This window comes from Pomacea canaliculata, linkage group LG3 (assembly GCF_003073045.1).
Source record: "Pomacea canaliculata isolate SZHN2017 linkage group LG3, ASM307304v1, whole genome shotgun sequence".
NCBI classification, from domain to species: Eukaryota; Metazoa; Mollusca; class Gastropoda; order Architaenioglossa; family Ampullariidae; genus Pomacea; species Pomacea canaliculata.
In genome coordinates, this window is record NC_037592.1 from 8,504,127 (window position 1) to 8,514,406 (window position 10,280).

A 10,280-nucleotide genomic window follows, 5' to 3' on the forward strand; every position below is an offset into this window, starting at 1 on the left:
ATATATTACTTAGCTACATGGTCACTTGATAACACTCAACCTTCCTATTTCACATTGGTCTTGATCGATTAACCATGGCAGTGGTCGAATGGTCTTTAGGTCGTGGTCACGTTGTTTGATCTATATAGCTAACCCTAACCGCTCCCCATTTTGGTTTCGAAAAGAAGCAAGCGGTATATTTTATTTGGGCTTCCAGTGAGTCAGCTGCTTATTTTACACGAATGCTTATAAATTACTGACATTACTGTATAAAATTTCGCAATTCTATACTTATAAACGTATAACAATGGAAACATGATGCAACAAAATTCGCGTGCTGTATAAACAGGTGACATACACGTGATGTACATGGGCGGACTCGTGTTTCAGCATTACCAAGGTTGCCCTGTAAAGATAGATATCGCCGTTATGGAAATATAATTTCTAGAGATTCTATAGATCACTTCATGCAGAGAAGTGGCTGAAATAATACACCTGCTCTGACGCAGATCACGAGCAACACGTGTGTCGTGCCCCTCCCTCTTTCAAGCCTATGCATGTGTGATGAGTGGCTCTAGCTGAGACAACAATATTTTAACACTCATTTCATTTTTGTCCCTGTGTCATGTATAATATTTATTATTATTATTATTATTATTATTATGATATTATTATTATTCGAAATGACGTGGAAATATCTGATCGACATCGCATGAGTGTCGTCTGCTTGAAGTGCTGCTCCGCACTTCGACCGCATTACCCGGATGCTATTTTTGTAACATCGTATGATGTCCGCGTGGCGATTTTGACTGGCTTACTCGTCGGCTCGAGGGGAAAGCATGCCTTCAAGACACGTCTTTTAAAGTGAATCTCTTTGTTTAACAGTATGTACTATTTCTGTAAGGGTCAAGATTCTATATAACTTGTACTCCACCCCACAAACGTATTCGGCGTTTTCCTGGATCAAGACTGAGGACGACAGCACTGAAAAGGTATTCGCTATCGAAGCAAATTGCACTTTGGTAGATCGAGATGTGTGTTGGCAACGAGTATTTTAATACTTAAATAACTTTGAGTCATCCTGTCATTTTCTTTGATAATCTGTGTAACTGTAGATAAAATATATTTTCGCAGCATTTTCTCAGCATTTTCGCTTGAGGTTTATTTGGTATTCGTAGCCACAGTGGGCTCAGACTGTGAAAATGTATATCTGTAGTATAAGTTTTGAATTATAAATGGGGTCACTCATGCTAGACTTGGGCGTCACGGATACCAATGCCAGAACTTGGGGGAAAAATACCCCCCTCGCATCAGTAATAATAATGAGAGAGAAACGTTGACTCCTTGGATCCACTTTCATAGAACTATAAATTTCATATACCACCACGCCTTATAAAAGTAGCACTTAGAATTAGATTGTTGAAAGTAGATGGTTTCAGAAGCATACAATATTTTTTATATTTGACTTAAAAATTAGATTGTAAGTGGCCCTAGAATGGACTAGATGATCATTGATATTTATACACAAGAACATGCTGACAGCATTGCTGAATATATTGCACAGTTCAGTTTTTAGTGTGAGCGCTGAGGGACATTTTGAATGTTAAAAAAAAAAAGCATTTAGATTGAAAGACAAATTTTGGACAGAAAATATACCATGAATTTTTAGTGCTGCTTTTGTTTTTTTTTTTGCAATTACTGACAGAATTAAGCATTGCTTTCCCAGTGTGTTAATTGGAAGTTTAATTTTTGTTTGAATTGTAGTATGTGTTAAATTTTTCTTTGTACAGGATCACATTGATCTGCAGTAATGGCAACTCCTGTGCGTGTACAAAGTGAAAAAGTTAGGTATATGAAAGAACACATCGAAGCAAAATATGAATATCAAACAACACGTGTTGAAAGAGAACTTGATGGCAGCTTGGTTGCTATACCAGAAACTACCACCTACACCTTTCAGACACATCGAAAGGTAATGTTTACACAAAATATAGGGCATAATGTGGACTTTGTACAATGGCACGATCTCCAGTATATCTGCTTATCAAGGTTAAAGATAATGTGTGAATGCGCTGTGGTTTATTTATTAAGCTGTTTCACATTGCCTGTATCATGATATGCGAATGAAAGTCATAACTCGAGCATTGCCTCTTGTCTTAAAAAAATAGTAAAAACATTTTTTATTACAATGATAGTATTCTTGCTGTGACTATCAAAAATCACGTTTACAAAATTACATGTAGCTCATCATCATTATTTCACATATATTCATTAATACTTCAGTAATGACACATGTTCAGTATTCAGTAATAGCATATTTGTTGTTGCTAAAGTAATGGGTTATATATATATATTCATTTTTACGATCTTGAAATTATTATCTCCTTTTTGGAACTATTCTCCTGATAATACTGTGAACATTACAACTCTATAGTATATACAGAAAACTTTTTGAGTGTTACATGTGGTAGCAGTCACTACATGCATAGAGGGAGTAAGTAAGCAATAAAAAGTCCCAGCAAAAACATCTTTCCTGAACCAGGATAAGATACAGTTAGTATTTCAGCAGTGTCAGTAAAAATTATTTTCTTCATTAAACTTTTAATGAAAATAATGATAGATGTTTTCAAACATCAGACAGGCAACAGTTGAATCTAATGTACTTTTGTTTTTGTGTACAAGTATAGTGAATTTAAGGTAGTTTGTCACTTTAGTATCCCTGCATGCGAACTCAGTATAGGTAATCATGATCGTAGGAGTATCAATAGAATAGAGTATGCATATTTTTAAAAAGAAATTTGTTTTTTGCAGCAGAGTTTTTGTAATGCTACATATATATAATATTTTATTTTGTAGTTGACTGGTGTTGGGTAGAAACTTTTAAGATTTGAGATTGGTACAACTGTAATGTCCTAATGACCCAATAGTGTAATTTAATTATATTTAATCAAGTTGGTGAGTTTGTCTTCTTGCAGGTACCTAAACTGGGTGTGATGCTGGTTGGATGGGGTGGAAACAATGGGTCAACAGTTACAGCCACAGTGCTGGCTAACAAGTTAGGTATGACCTGGAAAACTAAGGAAGGTACACAGTCTGCCAACTACTACGGCTCCATAACACATGCTGCAACTGTATGTTTGGGCACAAGCTGTGAAGGAGAGGTGTATGTGCCCTTAAGGGATATTCTGCCAATGGTCCATGCCAATGACATTGTCTTTGATGGTGAGCATAATATTTTCAAGATTTGAGTGATTACACTTGGTTTGTAAGAAGAAACTAGTTTGTGGTTACAGTAAGCTTTACATAGGTACATTTCATGTATCTTGTCATAATTCAGTGCAATGTTTTTTAACCATTAGTCTTATGTGGTATGGAATTGTGTTGGGTAACATATTTTTGCTTGCTTGTGAGACTAACAAAATATAGTGAAGCATTTAATGTCATATGGATTAAAGTACAACCCTTGAGTTTTATGTTAGTACCGCTATATTATGTGTTATAGCTAGAATAGTATGTGATAGATGGAGTATTAACTTTCAGATTAATCTATTTTGGTTCATCATGCAATAAATGCATGCTTTAAGAGGCAATTAAAGACATGTGATCTGTGGTTGATTCTGTGATTTTCATAATGCATTAAACACAACCTGTTATTTGTACTTAAAACCAGGATGGGACATTTCTTCAATGAACCTGGCTGATGCCATGGAACGGGCACGTGTGCTAGACTATGGGCTCCAGCAACAGTTGCGTCCTTATATGGAATGTCTTAAGCCACGTCAATCCATTTACTTTCCGGACTTTATAGCAGCCAATCAGGAGGAGCGAGCAGACAATGTTCTCACAGGCACCAAGCAGGAACTGCTCGATAAGATCCGTTCCGATATACGTAATTTTAAAAACAGCAGTGGAGTTGAAAAGGTGGGCAAAAGTTCCTCAACGACTCTGTTGTTAGCGGTTATCTTTCTGTGTCTGCAGATTGTCATCAGCAAATAAATTAATTTAACATTCATAACTTGGTACATAGAATGCATTTGAATAGCTGTAGTATTATAGTGCTCTCGAGGCACAGCTTTGAACTAATTAATTTTAGCAAGGTGCTTTTATCCAGATCCTCGCATAGGCAATTTTTGAAAGTAAAATTATTGGTCATCCACTAACATATTTTAATGAGTGAGGTTTTAGAGATGCTCACTTTTCTTAGGGTACCACCTTATTTGTGAGTGGTTTCCATCTCGTCTCCCTCCTGCTGTTTTAATTTTTTTCAACCCTCTATGGAGTCAGGTCCCCATTCCTGACAGTTTTGTTGACTGGGGAAAGCTCGCTTCACCACAGACTGGTACACCTTTGGGTTTAGATGCTAGTCCTCTAACCTTTCACTGATCCACTTCCCCATAGCTGTGAAATATTTGTGTAATAGTTGTGTTTGCATTTTTTCTTAAGGTCATAAGTTTATTTAGTGTTTTGACTTGCTAAAGGCTGCTGCTTGATTTTTTTTTTTTTTTGGAGGGGTGGTTATAACACAGATTATAGCATACTAGATTCAATCATAACTTTTTGGGGATGTGATGTGGAATGTGTTACAGATGTCTTATTAAACATAACATGACTTTCTCTTGGGAGGTAACATCACAGAATATCAGATTCACCCATAACATCGACTTGATGTTGAAAAATGGCTTATAAAGGAGATGGTCCTTTTTTAAAAAAAAAGAGATTTTGATTTAAATGTGTGGCAGGTTATTGTGTTATGGACAGCCAACACAGAGAGATTTTGCGATGTCCGACCTGGCTTGAATGACACGGCAGCCAACCTCCTTGACAGCATAAAGCGTGGAGAGGAAGAAGTGTCGCAATCTACCCTTTTTGCTGTTGCAAGCATCCTGGAGGGAGTTACATATATCAATGGTTCTCCACAGAATACTTTTGTGCCTGGCTGCGTGGAATTAGCAGGGCAAAGAAATGTGAGCATTTTCCCCTGAAATTGTTTTGACCTGACAGCATTTCTTTACAAGGATAAAGAACAATTTTTTTTTATCACCTCATTTAATTTCAGCTTTGTAAGTTTTTTTCCTTTTTCTTCCACTTTATTTTTCACCTACATTATTTTCTGTCACCAATCTGCATGGTTGACAAGAATGAATCGCTGCAGTAAATGTCATAAGCTAGGACTTCCCCTCATAAAAAAGAGAGAATGCGTACACCTTATTGGTCAACAATTGCTGCATATTTTCTTACTGGCCACTGTTACTGAGTTTGTCTTTTGTCTTCTTTTTATTCTGCAGGTATTCATAGCAGGCGATGACTTCAAGTCTGGACAGACAAAGTTTAAGTCAGTACTAACTGACTTCCTAGTTGGTGCAGGTATTAAACCCACTTCCATTGTCAGCTACAATCACCTAGGCAACAATGATGGTATGAACCTGTCTGCTCCACAGACCTTCAGATCTAAAGAGGTGAGTGGACTATCTTTATAAACAAGAGTACTCATGACTAAAAGACAAACATAAAAACATAAAGAGGAACCAAGTAACAAGGACTGAGAGTATTGTGATTTTGCAAAGGAAGAGGAATAGGGTAGTAGCAATAAAACGGAAAATGGGGAGGAAGGATGAGACAAAGGACTTGCTTTGTGTGGATTGTTGTTAGTAGTAATGCTTAGGAAGAGGTACATTTTCAGTGCTTATGTAAAGGATTTAATTGTGGATAGGTGGCGAATATGGAAAGTGGGGAGGAGTTTCATTGTTTTGCTCCACAGTAACTAAAAATCCAGTGACCATATGTTTTTGGTGACAGGAATAGCTATGAGGCAGACATCTTGATATAGAGTTCCCTTGTGTCAAGATATTCTTTCACACAGAGTGATAGGTGCAACCTCCTGCCATGCTTTTAGCATGTTTGTCATACAACCATAACCATTTCTTGATCATTTTGTTTTTTTCTTTCTTTTTTTTTTTTTGGGTGAGTTGAGGGCATCCAGGTTAAGACTTTTTTTCTTCATTTCCTTAGAGAGTATTAACGTGGTTCTTTAGATGTTTTAAGGCATGTATTTAAAAAAAACAATTAATAGGAGAACTGAAGACATGCTATATTTGACTTATGAGACTTTCTGCTAGTTGAGGGAAGCAGTTGCTTGTCCCCTTCTTGAGGGTGCCTTTATTTTTGTTTTTGCTTTCATTGTAGATCTCAAAGTCGAACGTGGTTGATGACATGGTGGAGTCCAATGCCTTGCTGTACAAGAAAGGAGAGAAGCCAGATCATTGTGTAGTCATCAAATATGTGCCCTACGTTGGTGACTCTAAACGTGCCATGGACGAGTATACCTCAGAGATCATGATGGGTGGCCGCAATACCATCGTGGTGCACAACACGTGTGAGGATTCTCTACTGGCCTCACCCCTCATCCTTGATCTTGTCATCTTGGCTGAACTATGTGAACGCATCAAGTTCAAAGTTGGCAATGAAGTCGAGTTCCACAGCTTTAACTCAGTATTGTCTATTTTGTCTTACATGCTCAAAGCACCTCTTGTTCCTGCTGGAACCCCTATAGTAAATGCCCTCTTTCGGCAGCGGGCCTGTATTGAGAATGTTCTCCGAGCTTGTATCGGGCTTGCTCCCATTAATCACATGTTGCTGGAGTACAAAGCTGAAAAAATTTTAGAGAACTTGCGGCAACGATATGTGCGAGAAGACACCAAGAAAAACCAAAAGGTTGAAGAAACTGTAGACATCCCTGATATTAAAATTGAATCTTCAAAGTTTGCTCATTTGAATGGAATATGTCTAAACAAACATGTACCTAATGGTGCTAGCTGCAAGGGCATGAATGGTGTTGTGAATGGACTAAATAATGGATGTTGTGCAGTTAATGGACACTGAAACTTGTTCTTCCCACTACCCCAATTTTTTCACAACCTACTATATAACGTGAACCTTGACAGAAATAAAAATGAAATCTACCGTTAATTTTAGTCATAGCTAGCATGATTGTTGTGGGAAATGATACTAAAGGCAGCTTACTAAGAAATACATAATACGCCAAAAGCTTCGTAATTACAGGCCTCCTGTCTGGCACTACATGATGCAAAGTAAGCTACTTTTGGTTTTCTGCTGTCACATGCAAGTGTTTCTTTTCAGTTCTGGTCTTTTTAGTTATTAAACAGTGTATTTTCAGTAGCAGGTAGTTCTGTTAACCTCTCATATCTCATTTCCTAAAACAACATGTAGTTATCAGCTTGACAGATTTAACTTAACTGTTTCAGCAGAACAATGTAGTCGGACCACACAGCTTTTGTCATCTGTGAGTAAAACTCTAAAAATAAGTCCAGAGATGGTTCCTCTGGCTTTATCAGTTTGTTGATGACAGATTTACACGTTTGAGGACTAAGTATTGTGGCAACTGCATGAACATAAATGCAGCAGTGGCTGCAGGGTTTATGTAATTTTTTTTTTTTGGGGGGGGGGGGGATCAGTATCATTCCAGTGTCAGACTGACACCTTTGGCATTTTTTGTACTGACATTTAGCAGGTCCCTGTTCTTGATACAGTTGCCATGCCCTGATCTTAGTAACATATACTGTCTGAAGGCAACCTCCCCTTCCTTTTATTTTTAACACATTTTGTGCTTATTGTAAGGACATAATTAAACTACGCTGACATTGATAGAAATCTCAGAAGATTTTAAGTCCTGTAAAAAAAAGTAGTAATTTTATTTATGCTTGTTGCTAAGTGCTCAAATTCTGTGTTCAACTTTTGTAAGGGCTTAAGATGCCATAGAATATGCTTATTTTTCTCACTACCATGTGTATAGCAAGGTAGCATTGAACCATTATAAATTATGCATTATTCAGGCTGGTGGCTGACAAGTGTTAGCTTCTAAAAGCCTCTAAATCAAATTGGGTCTTTTTTTGTCTTTGTTTTCTAGAGAAACAAATTAACCATGACAAAAGTTATCATATTCTTGCAATCATTGTAAGATTCATGCCATCATGTACCTTTGGAGAAAGAAGGCTTAAAGATTTTTAAAAAATTTGAAGTTGATTTAAGGAATTGTGAAGATTTAAGTATGAACGGCTGTGCTCCAAACTTAACTTTTGTCCATTACCTTTTTTGTGTTGAGAACAAATATTTTACTCACAGTTCTTCTGTAATAAAGATTGCAACTCCTTTTCATTTGAGGCTATACTACAGAAATAGGTTCATCAATGGAAACAATAAGTTTTTTAGATTTAACCTTTTTTCACTTTTGTATTAACATTTTATCCCATTTTTATATACTAATGAAACACTAAGGCTGATATTATAATGAAGCTGTGGCTCACGTAAAAATGTTTTTGCATTTTTTGTTGAAAACTACATAAATATTCCTTTTTTTTCCTGTTCAAAATAATGTAGGTTGTTCTTTTGTAAGTCAGTGCGTACTAACTTAAATACTATCCACTATTATGAGTGCTGATTTTTCACATTTTTAATACTCTACTCTCTGTCAGTGCTTGTAGAATTTATTGAAATATTTAACAGAGTATATTATTTGATTATCATCATTGAATAAATGTTTAAGGATGGTAGCATTGGTTGCTTAGGTGCAGTTGATAATGAAATTATTCATTATATTTTGCAGTGTAAGGCTCAGGGTCTATTCGTGAGTTTAGATGAAAAGCATATATTGAATATATAGGATATTTTCCTTCTTTTTTTGTTTATTTTTTCTTAAGGTTTTCTTCTTGCAGTCTTCATTTTTCACTTGAAGGTTGAATATCAAGTATCTAAATCGAAGTTTATTCTGATTTCCAAAATTGTTTTTCAGTTTTACTAATTTGTTGAATTGGTTTAGTTTCAGAAGGGAATATCGATATTATATATTTTGTTTAAGTTGAACTTCACTCCTTTATAATCAGCTTTTTTTTAAAATACTGAGAATTGCATCAGAGACCTCGGTGCTAATGGAGTGGCAAGCACAACAGAATTGGTAAATGCTGATTCAATTATGAGTTACAGAATTATAAAACGTAGCATGTGCTGAAGCGTAGTCTAACTTTTAAAAAAACTATCACTTTCTATCTCCCTTTCCATTCTTCAAAGAGGTGCAATTTTTAAGTCTTGCTTTTGTTATCGTCGAATACATTTTGGATTAAAACAGAGCTGAGCTCGTTTATGATAAGTGCAAATGGGTGATGTTTAATTTAAAGGCTTTTGCCATTTGAAGATAAAGTAACTTTGTCTGTCATATCAAGATTTGGATTTCTACTTTATGCATGACTGTGATATATTTCAAATCTTTTTGGCCTATTTATTTCTACAGTGTTATTATTTGCTTGTTTTCTCCACCCAAGGTTAGTATGTATAAAATGCCTTAGTTTATTGCTTTAATGGGTCAATGTATGAATTATTGTCAGATCAGAGATTGATCCGTTGTATTGTATATAACAAAAAACCCCAACATTAATTTCATTTACTGTAAATACTATTTCATCACAAGCAAGATCTTAAGTCAAAACAACCAGATCTCATTTAATCTGCATTGAGATTTCTTTTCTTTTAAAAAGAAATGACTCTGGAGTTTTTCATTTGACGAATGTACAACCCATGATTCAATTGCAACTTTTGTTGTTTATAGTTGTAAATATTCATTTAAAACAATGCATGAAGATGCACTGGTTCGTTTGTTTTGTTTTTTGGTTTTTTCTTACTAAGCTGATTGAAATTGAGAATTCATTATCATTTTTTAATCTGTCATGTAAAACAAAGTTTAATTTCTTAGGTATCTTTACGAATAAATTTTTAAATATAAAAGGTGTACATTTGGGTTTTTTTTCTGTTATATGAATTTGGACTTTGGGTAATCTATTGGGGAGGATATTTGTTTGAATCCGTGGTATCCTTCCTGTCAATCCAGCAAAACATGTAAACATTAAGATATAAAATTTATATCCTTTCACTGATTGTCAGGGAGCTTTATAAATAACAGACCACTACTCATGGATCGCTAAAACAGTCACACATTATTCGCAGTTCCAGCCCCACCTAGACGACACTGCTCATGCCAAACAACATATCATGTCTGGTTAGAATGACAGATGTTCTGAAAATGCATCTTAAGTTGTATTAAAGGGTAAGGATCAGAATGATGAAGGTGTGATAATCTTTCCAAGTCGATGGGGAGGTTGGTGGAGAGCCTCGTCCTATTTTTTCAGTCGTACACTAAATTTGGTCGAAGATCCAATATCTCATGCTTTAATGATAGGTTAGAAGTGCAGAACCGAACAGTGCTAAGCATGGGAAAGTTATAGAATAAAATTTTG

The 10,280-nt window shown here is 35.8% G+C and overlaps 1 protein-coding gene across 1 annotated transcript; it reads left to right on the plus strand.

Annotated features, from left to right (window-relative positions):
• Nucleotides 1–725: 725 nt before the first annotated feature.
• Nucleotides 726–8,324, plus strand: LOC112560189 (inositol-3-phosphate synthase-like). Its single transcript, XM_025231829.1, has 7 exons — nucleotides 726–971; nucleotides 1,770–1,951; nucleotides 2,955–3,201; nucleotides 3,650–3,900; nucleotides 4,719–4,943; nucleotides 5,265–5,435; nucleotides 6,163–8,324. The coding sequence occupies exons 2-7, from the start codon at nucleotides 1,790–1,792 to the stop codon at nucleotides 6,856–6,858; spliced, it is 1,752 nt and encodes a 583-aa protein (XP_025087614.1). The 5' UTR covers nucleotides 726–971; nucleotides 1,770–1,789; the 3' UTR covers nucleotides 6,859–8,324.
• The last annotated feature ends 1,956 nt before the right edge of the window (nucleotides 8,325–10,280 follow it).

Coding starts and splice junctions, on each gene's coding strand:
- LOC112560189 (XM_025231829.1), top strand. CDS start 1,790: ATGGCAACTCCTGTGCGTGTACAAAGTGAAAAAGTTAGGTATATGAAA. Junction 3,202..3,649: donor CAATGACATTGTCTTTGATG/GTGAGCATAATA, acceptor ACTTAAAACCAG/GATGGGACATTTCTTCAATG. Junction 3,901..4,718: donor ACAGCAGTGGAGTTGAAAAG/GTGGGCAAAAGT, acceptor AATGTGTGGCAG/GTTATTGTGTTATGGACAGC.